This window comes from Oncorhynchus clarkii, chromosome 33 (assembly GCF_045791955.1).
Source record: "Oncorhynchus clarkii lewisi isolate Uvic-CL-2024 chromosome 33, UVic_Ocla_1.0, whole genome shotgun sequence".
NCBI classification, from domain to species: domain Eukaryota; kingdom Metazoa; phylum Chordata; class Actinopteri; order Salmoniformes; family Salmonidae; genus Oncorhynchus; species Oncorhynchus clarkii.
This window is the reverse complement of record NC_092179.1, coordinates 26,526,120-26,543,569: the sequence shown is the minus strand read 5'-3', so window position 1 is coordinate 26,543,569 and position 17,450 is coordinate 26,526,120. Positions and strand designations below refer to the sequence as shown.

Sequence of the window (17,450 nt, the reverse complement as noted above, 5' to 3'; positions counted from 1 at the left end):
CACCTGTTGACATTCTAGCTTTTACATTTTTTTCTCCATAGAAAATCACAGTCTCTCTCATGCAAATAATAAACTTATTCAAAAGACTAGCCCATTGACTCAGACTCCTGTAACGATCTTCTCTGCTGTAGTATAGTGCATTGTGGGAAAGCCATCATCAATGCAGGGGCCTTCTCCAGATGGGCTGCACCTCTCAGGTTACACCACATTTTTTAGCCCCCTTTCTCTCTCTCTCTGTGTTTCTCTCTCTCTCTGTTTCTCTCTCTCTCTCTCTCTGTTTCTCTTTCTCTCTCTCTCTCTCTGTTTCTCTCTCTCTGTTTCTCTTTCTCTCTCTCTCTCTCTGTTTCTCTTTCTCTCTCTCTCTGTCTCTTTCTCTGTCTCTGTCTCTCTCTCTCCCTCTCTCTCTCTGTTTCTCTTTCTCTGTCTCTGTCTCTTTCTCTTTCTCTCTCTCTCTCTCTCTGTCTCTCTCTCGCTCTGTGTTTCTCTCTCTCTCTGTTTCTCTCTCTCTCTCTCTGTCTCTGTCTCTCTCGCTCTGTTGTTCTCTGTCTCTGTCTCTCTCGCTCTGTTGTTCTCTTTCTCTGTCTCTCTCTCTCCCTCAGAGGCGTGATGAGTGGTGCTCAGGGTTAGGTTGGGAGAGTTGGGCTGAGGGCAGAGACAGCCGTGCCTGTACTCCTCTAATGCACCCAGGGGCATTAGTGAAATGAGATTAGGACCCATCGTTCTTACGCCAGTGTCTGGGCCGGAGGGAGGGTAACAGAGGTGGTGTGAGTTGGTAGTGTTTCTCTGGAAGGTGTGGAGGCCATTATTGGGGCGTGAGGGGAGACTAGAGGACGCAGCATCAGCACATGCTGATTGGCTGTCAATATCTTTGGGTGATCTGAAGGAGAGGTTAGAGAAGAGATCAAATGTGTTACACATTGGTGCCATTAATTCAACCCAATAAAAGGTTTATACAGCTGTATGTGAAGCAAAATATGCCTTCCAATTAAATATTTAGTCTATGATGAAACAGGTAGAGCATATGCTAACTATCATAGTTATAACCCACTATGTGACAGAGTAGAGCACTTAGTATACTGATAGTAAATGTTGCTATAATTCAGAATTATCCCCTGGTTCATCCAACACATTGTGTGTGTGTGTGTAGAAGTGTGGACAGTGGAGTCTTGTTCAGCCCCTTCCCTTCTCCCCCTATCAACCAATCAGCCCCTCCCCTTCTCCCCCATCTCCTATCAGCTCCACCCACTCTCCCCCATCTTCTGTCAGCTCCACCCACTCTCCCCCATCTTCTATCAGCCCCACCCCCTCTCCCCCATCTCCTATCAGCCCCACCCCCTCTCCTCCATCTTTTATCAGCCCCACCCCCTCTGCCCATCTCCTATCAGCCCCACCCCCTCTGCCCATCTCCTATCAGCCCCACCCCCTCTCCCCCATCTCCTATCAGCCCCACCCCCTCTGCCCATCTCCTATCAGCCCCCTCCCCTCTCCCCATCTCTTATCAGCCTCACCCCCTCTCCCCATCTGCTATCAGCCCCACCCCATCTCCCCATCACCTATCAGCCTCACCCCCTCTCCCCATCTCCTATCAGCCCCACCCCCGCGCCCCCTCTCCTATCAGCCTCACCCCCTCTCCCACATCTTCTATCAGCCTCACCCCCTCTCTTCTATCAGCCCCACCCCCTCTCCCCCTCCCCTATCAGCCCCACCCCCTCATCTCCTAAGGCTGGTGCTGGGACTGGGACGAGGGGAGGGAGTGGAGATTATCCCCTGTGCTGGAGTATTAAGAAACGATTAGTGGAGATTAAAGGCCTGCCCCAGAGTCTGCACGACTCCAGGCAACAAGAATGGAGCTGGCTCAGCCAGAGAGAATCAATATCAATACGCCTCCTACTACTACTACTGTGTGTGTAGGTACTGTGTAGGTACTGTGTACAACTGAGTACCAGCACACACAGCCAATGATGTCATATGTAATAAAATGATATGCTATTGATATTCCGAGGCTTGACTGCAGTGTATTGTCCTGAGTGGTATTCCCTTGGACAGAGTAGCTTAGTGCTGAAACATAACTGGGTCGTGTTCAGTTGTCACGAAAAGGCAAAAAAACCCGGTCAGAAACAGAGTAAAACAGGGAGGTACTATCTGAATGCAATAAGAAATGCAACTTTTTGCCTTCCGTTGCAAATAATTTAATTACGGTGTGTCCTTATGAAAAAGACCTTGGTTTCCGGGGGCATGTAGAGCAGTCAGGATTGGTGGACAGGTGATTTGTCACCACATATGCCCCCTGCTCTTCAGCCTTTACAGGTCAGGTCACACACCTCACCGCATCACCGAGCCCCTCGACAGGCATCCGCATGGATCCATCTGCTGCCACCATTAGCTGATTACATCACCAGCACCCACCTCACTGACTGACCGGCTTACCACAGAACCTTCCATCAGTCAGCCTGCCTTCATCAGACACTGGAGATGAAACAGTTAACATGAAGTCTGTGTCCTAAATGGCTCCCTATTATAGTGCATTACTTTTGACCAGGGCACATCCACTATAGAGAATAAGGTGCTGTTTGGGATGCAGGGTGCTGAGAGGTGTTAGGTGTATGTCAGGGCGAATGTCAGGGCGCGTACACTGCTGCTCATGTTGAGTTACTATGTGCACTTAGTGGTTACTTCCTGCTACTTTGTTAATTCCTATTTTGTAGTGGATACTTCATTCTATAAATCCCAAGAATATGTTTGGATGAACAAAACAACAAACAGGGATGGTAAGAATCAATCTCGACCCACAGAACCAAATCTGGTGTCTGCGCTGGCCGGCTATTCCATTAGAGTCCATTCATTTATGTAGCAGTCTGTCGTGAGAGACGAGGTAAGAACGAATGTGGCTTTAAATTCCCTGTATAGGTGGATATTTTCGTGAGAGAGGGCAAGGCCTGTTTCCCAGGAAGCATTCAATGAGGCTTTTTTAATCTGGTGCTACAGGGTGATGCACACGTGTCACGCTCCTACCACCCCAGTGGCCAGCTGCCCTACCACCCACATCATTTAGACATCCTCTCAAAATTGTCTCCTTAAAATGTCTCATAAACAAGCGCTTCAATACAGAGAAGAGAGCAAAGCAGGAAACAGAACATGGTGTATCTTTCCATCCATGAGGTTGTAACCTGCTTCCTCTGCTGTAATCTGGGAGGCAGAATGGGATGTGTGTTGACGCCTGACGGATTAGGGCCCGAACCAACGTCTCTTTCTCTCCCACTCCGCAACAGAAGGACCCAGCTAGCAAATCCCAGGCTTTAACCACGGGGAGGGCTGCACAGTGCAATACAGCTTATGATGTAACCAGGACCCTGACCGTCCGTCACGACAGGCTTGGTGTGTGTGGCGGGTAGGGGGATGACAGTGGAGTGTATAGAGGTCATGGAGTTCTCATGGCAGGGTAACTACATCGATAAACCATGTAGAAGAAGAGGGGCAGGGACCAACAAGTCCAACAACGACCAATATAGAGTATGATGTGAAGAACAATAGTAGGGGTTTGGAAAAGGAAGTGTTTCACCTTCAGATCTCAATGATGACACTGGCTAGTGTGACCGGTGAACAGTAGTCACTTTATTGGGCGATCACATGGACTGCATGCTTGGTGTAATTCAGTCACCTAATGGATTTCCTAAATCATTCATTCTACGGAGAGGATTCTCTGTAGTGAGCTGAATTTATTCATACCATCATATCAGACCAGACAAATGCACACATATTCTGTACAAATACAAAAGTCATTGAATGCTCTGTAGTATACAGTACGGCCCCCCTCAATTTATAAAACGATTTAGAATATGTTCCTACCACTGACATCAAAAGGAGCGTTTTTGTTTTAAAAAATAAAAAAGACTCAAGGGACAGCTACCCATGCATTGGAGAAACCAGTTGTGATATTCTCTTAAGTCAAAATGGCTGCCTAGACAGGTCATCAAAAAAATACCGTACTAATAAATCCTGAGTCTTCACAAATCCCAGTGTGTGTGTGTGGAGTGGACTACAGTACAATAAACCACACAACAACAGGTAACATATTTCAGAAGTAATGTTTCATTGGAATCATTCTAGGCAGTGAAGGTTCTTACAGTGGACAGTTGATAATTGGGATGCTTCGTAGACATCCAGGGTACAAGAAGAACATTGACTAATATAGCAGGGGGTGGAATTAGTGGAAAGGTTCCTGGGTTTCGGCACAACCTGATTGCATATGAAGTCCATGACAACAGAGCAGAGAGTGATTGTGATTTGGTAACCGCATTCTATAACAAACATGGAATAACACTCACATAGACACAGTACCAAAACGTCATTAAATGGGACTGTGATATAGGTTCAGAATGAAAGGTGAATTGGTGGTGGCGTCCCCCTGGGCTTTTTGGTTATTCTTTAAGTAAATGTTAAGGTGTGCAGAAATAAATACTAAATACTCTAACCCATGTCACACAATGCTCAACATCAAAGCTAAAAAAGGACATTCAAACAAAAAAACACATATTCTACTATATACACACACACACACAGTAAACAATGCATTGATAAATCCGTCACCTTATATTCCCCTGCAGATGTACATTAAAAATATATATTTTTACATTGTACAGAGCGCAGCATGTGGAAATCATAGAGAATGATAGAGGCCTCTACTGGCCAAAAGTCTGTATTAGCATGGGCAGTGCCATTTAGGACTTCCACCATTTTAATGTAGTCAACTGGGGGGGGGGGGAACTTCCAACTTCATGGGCTGATCCTCCACTGAAAGAGTAATGTCAAACCGGGTTATCAGGAGGGATCAGTCAATCGTGAAGAGGAAAACGGACTAATTCAAAAATGGAGATGGCCTCAATAGCACTGCCCATGCTGTCAGACGCTATAATGGCACAGATACAAAGATGAGCCCTCTATCTCTATGGTGAAAACGGACTATCCCTCCCTCAGCTCCCGGCGGCGGCCATTTTGGGACTTGTGTTCCAGTAGAACACACCTGCCAAGGGAGGATTCAGTGTCACTGCTCCAGAGTCACTACCTCTACCGCCTGGCCGTCCAGTGTGACCGTGTTGTCGATGCGTGTGGCCACAGGCGCCATGGCCACTTGTACGGGCCGGTTCCCCTGGGCTAGGCTGGTAACCACCGTCTGGTACATGCTGACTGGGATCTGCACCAGGCCTGGAGAGAGAGACGGGGGGATACAGGCTTAGACATGTTTAAAGAGTATAACGTAGCCTTTTCTTCTGTTCTCCATCGACCTAAATGTCTTTTTATTCCATGTATTTCACCTTAATTTAACCAGGTAGGCCAGTTGAGAACACCTTTATTTAACCAGGTAGGCCAGTTGAGAACACCTTTATTTAACCAGGTAGGCCAGTTAAGAACAAGTTCTCATTTACAACTGCCACCTGGCCAAGAATAAAGCAAAGCAGTGTGACACAAACAACAGAGTTACACATGGGATTAACAAACATACAGTCAATAATACAATAGAAAACGTCTATATACAGTATGTGCAAATGTAGTAAGATTAGGGAGGTAAGGCAATAAATAGGCCATATTGGCAAAATAATTACAATTTAGCAATTAAACACTGGAGTGATAGATGTGCAGAAGATGAATGTGCAAGTAGAGATACTGGGGTGCAAAGAAGCAAAAAATAAATAACAATATGGGAATGAGGTAGTTGGGTGGGCTATTTACAGATGGGCTATGTACAGGTGCAGTGATCGGGAAGCTGCTCTGACAGCTGATGCTTAAAGTTAGTGAGGGAGATAGAAGACTCCAGCTTCAGCAATTTTTGCAATTCGTTCCAGTCATTAGCAGCGGCTTTGGTGACAAAACGGATGGCACTGTGATAGACTGCATTCAGTTTGCTGAGTAGAGTGTTGGAGGCCATTTTGTAAATTACATCGCCGAAGTCAAATATCGGTAAGATAGTCAGTTTTACGAGGGTATGTTTGGCAGCATGAGTGAAGGATGCTTGGTTGCGAAATAGGAAGCAGATTCTAGATTTAATTTTGGATTGGAGATGCTTAATATGAGTCTGGAAGGAAAGTTTACAGTCTAACAAGACACCTAGGTATTTGTAGTTGTCCATGTATTCTAAGTCAGAACCGTCCAGAATAGTGATGCTAGTCGGACGGGAGGGTACGGGCAGCGATCGGTTGAAGAGCATGCATTTACTTTTACTTGTATTTAAGAGCAGTTGGAGGCCACGGGAGGAGAGTTGTATGGCGTTGAAGCTCGTCTGGAGGTTTGTTAACACAGTGACCAAAGAAGGGCCAGATGTATACAGAATGGTGTCGTCTGCGTAGAGGTGGATCAGAGAATCACCAACAGCAAAAGCAACATTATTGATGTATACAGAGAAAAGAGTCGGCTCGAGAACTGAACCCTGTGGCACCCCCATAGAGACTGACAGAGGTCCAGACAACAGGCCCTCCAATTTGACACACTGAACTCTATCTGAGAAGTAGTTGGTGAAGCAGGCGAGGCAATCATTTGAGAACCCAAGGCTGTTAAGTCTGCCGATTAGAATGTGGTGATTGACAGAGTCGAAAGCCTTGGCCAGGTCGATTAAGACGGCTGCACAGTATTGTCTTTTATCGATGGCGGTTATGATGTTGTTTAGGACCTTGAGCGTGGCTGAGGTGCACCCATAACAGGCTCTGAAACCAGATTGCATAGCGGAGAAGGTACGGTGAGATTCAAAATGGTCGGTGATCTGTTTGTTAACTTGGCTTTCGAAGACCTTAGAAAGGCAGGGTAGGATAGATATAGGTCTGTAGCAGTTTGGGTCTAGAGTGTTTCCCCCTTTGAAGAGGGGGAAGACCACTGCAGCTTTTCAATCTTTAGGGATCTCAGACGATACGAAAGAGGTTGTTTAATGCAGTACGCTCAACCAGCCCCACAACCGCAGACCACGTGTAGTAACCATGCCAGCCCAGGACCTCTACAATGTTTAATGTCGTTTATTAATTGTTTGAAAATGTATTTTTAGTTATGTGTCAGACCCCAAGGAAGACTAGCTGACATCATGGCGTCAACTAATGGGGATCCTAATAAACATTTATATTCCATATTTTCTTGTCTGATATGTAATTGTGAAGTGAAATATTAATTTCCCAGAATGAGAGGACAATCCATTTTTCTATGCTATTCTATATTTTGGCCACACATACAATGCAGTATTGACAAAGGGTCTGATGAAATGGACAAATGACGATTGGTCATTTTAGTTCTGCTGTGAAGTGCCTTGGTCCATGAGGGTCTTTAAGGTGGGGTTAGTGCCTGAGAGAGAGCCATGCTAGAGTCAAACCGCTTTAGGCAGCCATTTTAGAGAGGCTGCATTGCAGAACAATGGTCCAATTGAGCCTGACTGCCTCTCCTCCCTGCCCAGCTGTGTGTGAGTGTGTGTGTGTGAGAGAGACTATGCCTGGGGATTACTACTGCAGTCACGTGGGTCTCTGCCCAGCCCCACAAGCTGTCACAGGCTAGGGGAAGGAGGTCATAACTGGGTATGGTGGTGGGCGGATGCTCGGGGTCATTCCACATTTCAGTGATACACCGGCATAATGATAACTAATGCTGGCATTTTGAAAATGATGCATAAATGTGATCAGCAATATGATAACCCACACCGCTTTAACTTATCCACTAGGTGAAGGATCCAGACCCCTCCTTTATAACATGTGATTAGTTTAAACACCACATTTTAGTGTTAAAATGTAACGTGAGAAACTGAATTTAAACAGTGTCTGTCTACAGACACATTAATAAAGTCTCAATTATGTTTCATTTATAAAATCACTAAATGTAATGCCAAGTAAATCCATTTGGTCGACTCGTATGATCAATCTGCGTGTATATGCATTCTCTAAATGAGGCCCCAGGTCCCCCTCTGTAGTAGTCTAACAAGCCCCCTTGGTCCAGCTACGTGACAGAATCAAGTTGAGTTGATCGACTGGCTGTGATGATTGTATAGTAGCAGGGCTTACAATGGGGAGGGGGGGTAAGTCTACCATGTCTTGACTGATTTCAAGTCAATGCTAATATGGCACAATTTGCTAGCTAGCTGACCAACAACTAACAATGTATTTGAGACAAGCGCTCATTGTGCAAATGTAATTATGTTTTCAATAAACATTTGGAGACTAAATATAGTTTACATATTGTCAATATGCGGCAGGTAGCCTCGCATTCAGAGAGAGAGAGAGAGCGAGAGCGAGAGCGAGAGCGAGAGCGAGAGAGAGACCGGTGCTTACTGAGTCAAGTACCAGGCCAAGCCGCTCACACTTCACTTACTGTGACATTGAGGGCCATGGTCGACGAGTGTGTATGTGTGCTAGGGACAAAGCTAGCCAATCAGGCAGCACTTCAAACAGTGGCCCCTCCACTCCTCCATTACGGTGATTAGGTAAAGGTCAACAGGCTCAGGAGAGGAGCAGCACTGGGCCAACAGGTGAAGGGGCTGGTTGTTAGCTGAGTGGGGCCTGCTGCTAGCTAACAGACTAAAGGATGAGCTCCAAATGGCATTCTATTCCCTATACAGTGCACTACTTGTGACCGCTTTGGAAAAAACTAGTGAACTATATTGGGGATAGGGTGCCATTTGTGATGCAGCCTAACATCAGAAGCTACAAGGGAGGGAGGTTTAGCGCTGTGGCTTCTACCAACTGGCTAAAATTACCATTGTAGAATGATGGGGCACGAAAGGGGCTCCAGCTATCCCACAATGCCTTTTCCTAGACTCAGGTTCCTCGGTTCTGCTGCCCCCCCGTCCATTCATGAAACAGAGTGGCTGGGTTTCCACTAGATAACACAGCCACAAAGTCAAAATGGGCTTTTTGGTCTTAAAGTTAGGGTTAGCAGTGTGGTTAAAGTTAGGTTTAAAACCAGATTTTAAGAGGATAAATTGTAGAAAGGGGCGGGGTTTTGCCATAATTACGACGTTGTGGCTGTGTTAACTAGTGACAACCCAACAGATGGGCGTCTTAAAAAGGGTTGCCATTTTGCAAATGACAGTATGATGCATGTCCAAATCGGAACATGTTTTTTCGTCAGTCATACCGTCTGTCACTCCTGTGAAACATATCACACCCAATAGGGACAGCTTTAACTTCACTTAGGAGAAAAGCATTATATTCTCACTGCAATGCAGTGACTGTAAAATGATGGGCAGGCACATTGTGGGGGGGGAAGAAGGCTTCCTGATGTCCATTTCTTTAAATGTAGTTGTAATGCTTGCTAATCAGCTTTGGGTGTTTAAAGACACGCCTTTGCTAGTGGCCTTCTTCCCAATGCAGCCTGTGGGCAGTGGTAGAGGAGGGGACAGTGTGTGTGTCACCATGAGGTCGGTTGCTGTCCGGTCCCAGGGCGCTGACAGCTGGCCCAGTGATTAGACTATAGACTGATAATGGAGTGGATCAAAGCCTCTTTAGCAAGAGCACTTCAGGGAGATGACAACGCCCCCGTGCCTGGGGGGAAGAGGGGGGGTGTGTGTGTGTGTGGGAAGGGGGTAGGGATTGTCACCAGCAGGGGCATGGCCCACTGTAGGACAGGGGACTGACGTGAAGAGACAGGAAACCAGCCCTGAAGGCAGAGAGGGAGGGCTTGAGGGATGGGAGTTAGGGTTGAGGGATGGGAGTTAGGGTTGAGGGATGGGAGGTAGGTTGAGGGATGGGAGGTAGGTTGAGGGATGGGAGTTAGGGTTGAGGGACGGGAGGTAGGTTGAGGGACGGGAGGTAGGTTGAGGGACGGGAGGTAGGTTGAGGGATGGGGTTTCTGGAATGATGGTGGTGGAATGTTACGTGGGATCATGAGATCATGATGTAACCATCAGCTGATGAGAGCTGGTATCATACGACCTGAAATCATTTAAATAACTACTCAGTATGTATTGTAAATGTGCATCTACAGTATGAACGGTCTGCAGCAGAGTTGTAGAGACATAGTAGGGATTGATATAATGGTGGGGTAAAAGCAGAAGACTACACAAAGAAAGTACAAGGTCAAATATCCAGTCATACCAACTCCCTTGTTAAATGCACATGGAAACCTACAGCCTTGTTGAAACCTACAGCCTTGTTGAAACCTACAGCCTTGTTAAAAACCTACAGCCTTGTTAAAAACCTACAGCCTTGTTAAAAACCTACAGCCTTGTTAAAAACCTACAGCCTTGTTAAAAACCTACAGCCTTGTTAAAAACCTACAGCCTTGTTAAAAACCTACAGCCTTGTTAAAAACCTACAGCCTTGTTAAAAACCTACAGCCTTGTTGAAACCTACAGCCTTGTTAAAAACCTACAGCCTTGTTAAAAACCTACAGCCTTGTTAAAAACCTACAGCCTTGTTAAAAACCTACAGCCTTGTTAGAAACCTACAGCCTTGTTGAAACCTACAGCCTTGTTAAAAACCTACAGCCTTGTTAAAAACCTACAGCCTTGTTAAAAACCTACAGCCTTGTTAAAAACCTACAGCCTTGTTAAAAACCTACAGCCTTGTTAAAAACCTACAGCCTTGTTAAAAACCTACAGCCTTGTTAAAAACCTACAGCCTTGTTAAAAACCTATAGCCTTTCAGTAATTTTCATTTGCCACCCTTCCAGACAATTTCAATGAGTTGAATATGAAAGGAGCTTGACTTGCTCTGACTGTAATGAATGATATAAATCTAGTGTAAACTGAGTTCCATTAACATTCAGTTAACATTCAAACAAGGAAACTGGACCAGTCGTGGTTCCGTAATGAAACACGGGCAGAGGAAAGTTCAGGCAGCCTCTGCGCTAAACTAAAACAATTCTCCCCCCAATTAGTCCTTTTGGAAGAGTTTCTTGTTAAGCCCTTTTGTTGGTCTGGACAGAGTGTGCGTCGGTTCAAACGCTAGGGCTGCGTCGGTTCAAACGCTAGGGCTGCGTCGGTTCAAACGCTAGGGCTGCGCCGGTTCAAACGCTAGGGCTGCATCGGTTCAAACGCTAGGGCTGCGTCGGTTCAATGGTAGGGCTGCGTCGGTTCAAACGCTAGGGCTGCGTCGGTTCAAACGCTAGGGCTGCGTCGGTTCAAACGCTAGGGCTGCGTCGGTTCAAACGCTAGGGCTGCGCCGGTTCAAACGCTAGGGCTGCGTCGGTTCAATGGTAGGGCTGCGTCGGTTCAAACGCTAGGGCTGCGTCGGTTCAAACGCTAGGGCTGCGTCGGTTCAAACGCTAGGGCTGCGCCGGTTCAAACGCTAGGGCTGCATCGGTTCAAACGCTAGGGCTGCGTCGGTTCAATGGTAGGGCTGCGTCGGTTCAAACGCTAGGGCTGCGTCGGTTCAAACGCTAGGGCTGCGTCGGTTCAAACGCTAGGGCTGCGCCGGTTCAAACGCTAGGGCTGCATCGGTTCAAACGCTAGGGCTGCGTCGGTTCAATGGTAGGGCTGCGTCGGTTCAAACGCTAGGGCTGCGTCGGTTCAAACGCTAGGGCTGCGTCGGTTCAAACGCTAGGGCTGCGCCGGTTCAAACGCTAGGGCTGCATCGGTTCAAACGCTAGGGCTGCGTCGGTTCAATGGTAGGGCTGCGTCGGTTCAAACGCTAGGGCTGCGCCGGTTCAAACGCTAGGGCTGCGTCGGTTCAAACGCTAGGGCTGCGCCGGTTCAAACGCTAGGGCTGCGCCGGTTCAAACGGTAGGGCTGCGTCGGTTCAATGGTAGGGCTGCGTCGGTTCAAACGCTAGGGCTGCGTCGGTTCAATGGTAGGGCTGTTTGAATTGACATTTACATTTTGGTCATCAGACACTTATCCAGTGCAACTTACTGTTGCATTTATCTTCAGATAGCTAGGTGAGACAACCACATATCACAGTAAGTACATTTTCCATCAATGAAGTAGTTATCAGAAAAGTCAGAGGTAGAAAGGGGGGGTGCCAGTGTGAGTTCCTGAAAGCATTATTATTATTTTATGTCAGGGGTGCGTTGTCATGTCAGGGGTGCGTTGTCATGTCAGGGGTGCGTTGTCATGTCAGGGGTGCGTTGTCATGTCAGGGGTGCGTTGTCATGTCAGGGGTGCGTTGTCATGTCAGGGGTGCGTTGTCATGTCAGGGGAGCGTTGTCATGTCAGGGGAGCGTTGTCATGTCAGGGGAGCGTTGTCATGTCAGGGGAGCGTTGTAATGTTAGGGGAGCGTTGTAATGTTAGGGGAGCGTTGTAATGTTAGGGGTGCGTTGTTTGAATGGTATGAGGAGTGTCAGTAGAGTATTTCACATTGATTTATACAGGTGAGTCAATTACCTGACAATAGTTGTTGAGAGGTTGTGTGGTACGTACCGCTGCCATCTTGCACTCCAGTCAGTGCCCCTACAGCAGCCGCCGTTTCCCCAGCCAGAACGATTTGACCTCCTCCCTGTAGGGTGGCCTCAGCCAGCGTCGCCACTGCATGGGCCGCAGCCTCACTGCAACACAATCACACACACCTTAGAGATGGCAAGGAGGTGAGGCGTGGCTATGTGTCCCCCCCTACGCATCCAAACAACGTTGACAGACTGGTGGACAATGACAATTATAGGGAGAGGGGACAACAACCCAAGCCCCAACAGTATGGTGGTGCCAGAGGCTCAACATTAGCCTACAGTTGACTGTATGGTGGTGCCAGAGGCCCAACATTAGCCTACAGTTGACTGTATGGTGGTACCAGAGGCCCAACATTAGCCTACAGTTGACTGTATGGTGGTACCAGAGGCCCAACACTCTCACCCAAACACCCACTCCAACTCCCAACATCTGAAGGGGAGTAGGCAGCGCACCATTGCACATATTTGGCTCTGCATTGGGACACTTTAAAACACTCTTTAACTTCTAATTCCTCTTCCAGCCAAACGACACAGGAAATATAATCAACACACAAGAGTTTCACCCACAACGATTCATAGAATGACTGTTTACAGCTCACATTTATAGACAAACTAAAGATCACACTGAAAAGAATTGACATCCCATTTTCTACTATTCTGTCATAATGAGGACATCCACTAAGATAAAAGTAAGCTCTCTTTTTGAGAGAGAAAAAAAACATTTCCCCTCCTCAGTGGGCACTGGGGGGGGGGGGGGGTCGGGAAACAGGGACGGAAGGTTCTGGCAAAGTGCCGCACTGCTCACATGAGGTAACCAGGAGGGAATAAGGGAGGGAAGGGGACTCCTGTAACAAGCCCCAATGGGAACTCCTAGACACTGGAGGAAATGACTCCAAACTACCGTAGTGTCGACGAGTGCACCGCCAGCATCTACCGTAGTGTCGAGGAGTGCACCGTCAGCATCTACCGTAGTGTTGACGAGTGCACCGTCATCATCTACCGTAGTGTCGACGAGTGCACCGCCAGCATCTACCGTAGTGTCGACGAGTGCACCGCCAGCATCTACCGTAGTGTCGACGAGTGCACCGCCAGCATCTACCGTAGTGTCGACGAGTGCAGCGTCAGCATCTACCGTAGTGTCGAGGAGTGCACCGTCAGCATCTACCGTAGTGTCGAGGGGTGCACCGCCAGCATCTACCGTGGTGTCGAGGAGTGCACCGCCAGCATCTACCGTGGTGTCGACGGGTGCACCGCCAGCATCTACCGTGGTGTCGACGGGTGCACCGCCAGCATCTACCGTAGTGTTAATGAGTGCACCGCCAGCATCTACCGTAGTGTCGACGAGTGCACCGCCAGCATCTACCGTGGTGTTGACGAGTGCACCGCCAGCATCTACCGTAGTGTCGACGAGTGCACCGCCAGCATCTACCGTAGTGTTGACGAGTGCACCGGCAGCATCTACCGTAGTGTCGACGAGTGCACCGCCAGCATCTACCGTAGTGTTAATGAGTGCACCGCCAGCATCTTCACACTTAGTACACACAATAGGTTACAAAAAACCAAATGACTTTAAACCAGTTTTTAGCAGTTTTACTGTTTAGCTCACAAACACCCGTTACCACACTTTTGTGAAAAACGCAATCTCATTCAGCAGTGGTTTCCTGAGTAATAAATGTAGTGGCTGATTAGGTTGGTTAGCAACCACTTAACACCCCCAGAAACCAGGCGAGGCAGTTGAGTACAAAGGTAACGGCTAATTAATTAAGTAAAATTAAACACTGAAATGGGAGGAAAAAGCAGCTGACCCCATGTCCCTATGGGACCCTTAGTTTCCTGCTCCAACTGTCCCCTCTTTCTGACATCACAGGTGTTATAGAACTACCTATGCAATTAGAGACTATGGGAATAACACTCTTCAGCCTAGTTGCCTGCCCTCCCTTGTTACGGCCCAGACCCCAGGGCCTTGTGTCAGCGCTTGCTGATATGAATACACCTAGATGCACTTTATTCACGCTGTAAGATGCCTCATTGCTAATGTAAGCACTGTCCTTAAAGGCCCAATGCAGGTGTTTTTATCTCAATATCATATCATTTCTGGGTAACAAATAAGTACCTTACATGATTGTTTTCAATTAAAACGGTTTAAACTAAAATAGCTTCTTAATAAAGGGCAATTTCTCAAGCAAGAACTTGGGGGAAATGTTAATTCAGCTGTTATTGGCAGATGTTTGGAACTCTCTTTCTTATTGGTCTAATTTACCGCATGGTGAAATTTCAGGCGGTGTTTTCAAACAGCTCTGACACTAAAATGGCATTATCATCATTTATACAATTTCAAAGTATTATTCCAACCTCAGTTTAAATACATAAAACACAGGAAATCACCAGTTTGACTGCCCTGGGGTGGGCCTTTAACCGTCCGTTTGACTGCCCCGGGCTGGGCCTTTAACCGTCCGTTTGACTGCCCCGGGCTGGGCCTCTAACCGTCCGTTTGACTGCCCCGGGCTGGGCCTCTAACCGTCCGTTTGACTGCCCTGGGCTGGGCCTTTAACCGTCCGTTTGACTGCCTTGGGCTGGGCCTTTAACCGTCCGTTTGACTGCCTTGGGCTGGGCCTTTAACCGTCAGTTTGACTGCCCCGGGCTGGGCCTTTAACCGTCCGTTTGACTGCCCCGGGCTGGGCCTTTAACCGTCAGTTTGACTGCCCCGGGCTGGGCCTTTAACCGTCCGTTTGACTGCCCCGGGCTGGGCCTTTAACCGTCCGTTTGACTGCCCCGGGCTGGGCCTTTAACCGTCCGTTTGACTGCCCCGGGCTGGGCCTTTAACCGTCAGTTTGACTGCCCCGGGCTGGGCCTTTAACCGTCCGTTTGACTGCCCCGGGCTGGGCCTTTAACCGTCAGTTTGACTGCCCCGGGCTGGGCCTTTAACCGTCCGTTTGACTGCCCCGGGCTGGGCCTTTAACCGTCCGTTTGACTGCCCCGGGCTGGGCCTTTAACCGTCCGTTTGACTGCCCCGGGCTATGCCTTTAACCGTCCGTTTGACTGCCCCGGGCTGGGCCTTTAACCGTCCGTTTGACTGCCCTGGGCTGGGCCTTTAACCGTCAGTTTGACTGCCCTGGGCTGGGCCTTTAACCACCAGTGGGGGACATGCTAAACTGACCCAAAATCAGCGTCTACGGGCAACTTCATCCTACTCCGTTATAAACAGAGAGGAGAGACCATACCTCAATCCCACTGCGGCATTCTGGGACAGCAGGATTCTGACTCCACACCCTTGTACCAGCTTCCTGCACTAAGCTCACAGAGAGCCCCTCCCCCAAGCAGTGCAGCAGGAGATGTGTGCATTGTGCACGTTGTTTACAGAATTACCATTCTCCCAATCTCAAAATGGTTCTGCAGGTTTCATTCAGTTTGGATGTTTCTAGATTGACACAGTGTGTTACGTAATGACATTCTGTAACAACATTATACCATGGTTAAAGAGTTTGTATTTTATTTAACATTTAAATATACAGTTTAGTCTCACTGACATCAAATCTATTTCACAAGAGAAACCTGTTAGAGATGGCAGCAGTCACTGAGGACTGTCAGTAGCTCAAAAGATACACACTGATAACTGTCAGTAACTCAAAAGATACACACTGATAACTGTCAGTAGCTCTTGGGTAAAACACATGTATTGACAAAGGAAGGCCGCTGTCCTGCAGTCCTTGCCAGTGAGTATCTTTACTCTCAGTATTCAGCTAATGGGTCCACAGGTCATGAGGGCATCATTCACCAACTAGCCTACAGTAGTCAAACCAATAGGAGTCCGCTGTGGAGCCTGGGGGAATTGAGATGGTTTATAATAGCGCCAGAGGCACAGCCCACGGGTCACCTGACCAACAGGGCTCTGCCTCGTCCTATCAGAAGGTCCGTATGAAGTTGTGCATTACGTCATGAAGCCAGGCCCAGTTGGTCACATTTTTGACTGCACTAGGCCTTTAAGTAAACATGGATGGGTCATCCAATGGCTGTGGTATCTGTGTGTTGTCATTATGAAGGCTGGTCCCCCAGACTAAGTACTCTCAATAGTCACCTACTCCCAGACTCAGTGCAAATACAGCATTTGGCCTGATTGTCCACAATGCGGTTGAGTTGTACATTTCCTTCACCTGGCTGGACGACCCTGCTTGTCCCTTTAGACCAACCCCCCAGAACACGCCCTACCCGTTAAGTGCCATGGTGACAGTGTGCCCTAATGAACACTTCCTACCCGTTAAGTGCCATGGTGACAGTGTGCCCTAATGAACACTCCCTACCCAATTAAATGCCATGGTGACAGTGTGCCCTAATGAACACTCCCTACCCAATTAAATGCCATGGTGACAGTGTGCCCTAATGAACACTCCCTACCCAATTAAATGCCATGGTGACGGTGTGCCCTAATGAACACTCCCTACCCAATTAAATGCCATGGTGACAGTGTGCCCTAAAGAACACGCCCTACCCGTTAAGTGCCATGGTGACGGTGGCTCCCTGCTGCATCTCCTGGGAGGCGGCGACAGCGGCCTCAGCGAGGGACGCGACCGCCTGATTGGCCTCGGACGCCTGTGTGGTCTGTATGGTCATCTCCCCACCCTGCAGAGTCGCCCAGTTCTGCTCAACCTGGCCAGTAAGGAGGGATGGAGGGGGAAGGAGGAAGAAAGAGAGAGAGGGAGAGATGGAGGGAGAGAGAGGGAAATACAATAGAAGGAAGAGGGTAAGAAAGAGGGAGAGAAAAAAGATGGTAAGAGGGGGAGAGAGGAGGGGGAGAGGTGGGTGAGAGCAAGTGAGAGATGGAGAGAGGAAGTCGTAAGAGAGATGGAGAGAGTAAGAGAGGGGGAAAGTGACAGAGAGAGGCAGAGTTAGGGTGTTTCTACACCACAACAAATAAAAACGAGTATGATTGTGATCCTTCGACAAACATTTGTCGTAGTCAATGAACATAAAATGTGAAGTAGATCTGCCGCTTACAATAAACTGTGGCGACACCTCCATCGGTAACGTGCGACACACCGACATATTCTGGTGAAGAGTAGAGAGAACTTGCTATTCAGCAATGATATTGAAACAGAGTATGAAGTTGCAT

The 17,450-nt window shown here is 48.0% G+C and overlaps 1 protein-coding gene across 9 annotated transcripts in view; it reads right to left on the bottom strand.

Annotated features, from left to right (window-relative positions):
* Positions 1–4,066: 4,066 nt before the first annotated feature.
* The window catches only part of LOC139392620 (nuclear respiratory factor 1), a 30,048-nt gene continuing 16,664 nt past the window's right edge, over positions 4,067–17,450 (bottom strand). For 3 of the 9 annotated variants that reach the window (XM_071140721.1, XM_071140716.1, XM_071140717.1), the window contains 4 exons: positions 17,336–17,386; positions 16,830–16,987; positions 12,285–12,445; positions 4,067–5,202 (listed from right to left, as the gene is read on the bottom strand). In XM_071140721.1, coding sequence (XP_070996822.1) covers positions 5,042–5,202; positions 12,285–12,445; positions 16,830–16,987; positions 17,336–17,386 — 531 coding nt within the window. In that variant the 3' untranslated portion in view covers positions 4,067–5,041. The remainder of the gene's footprint in view (positions 5,203–12,284; positions 12,446–16,829; positions 16,988–17,335; positions 17,387–17,450) is intronic. The other 6 variants (XM_071140724.1, XM_071140720.1, XM_071140723.1 and 3 more) reach the window with 3 other exon arrangements.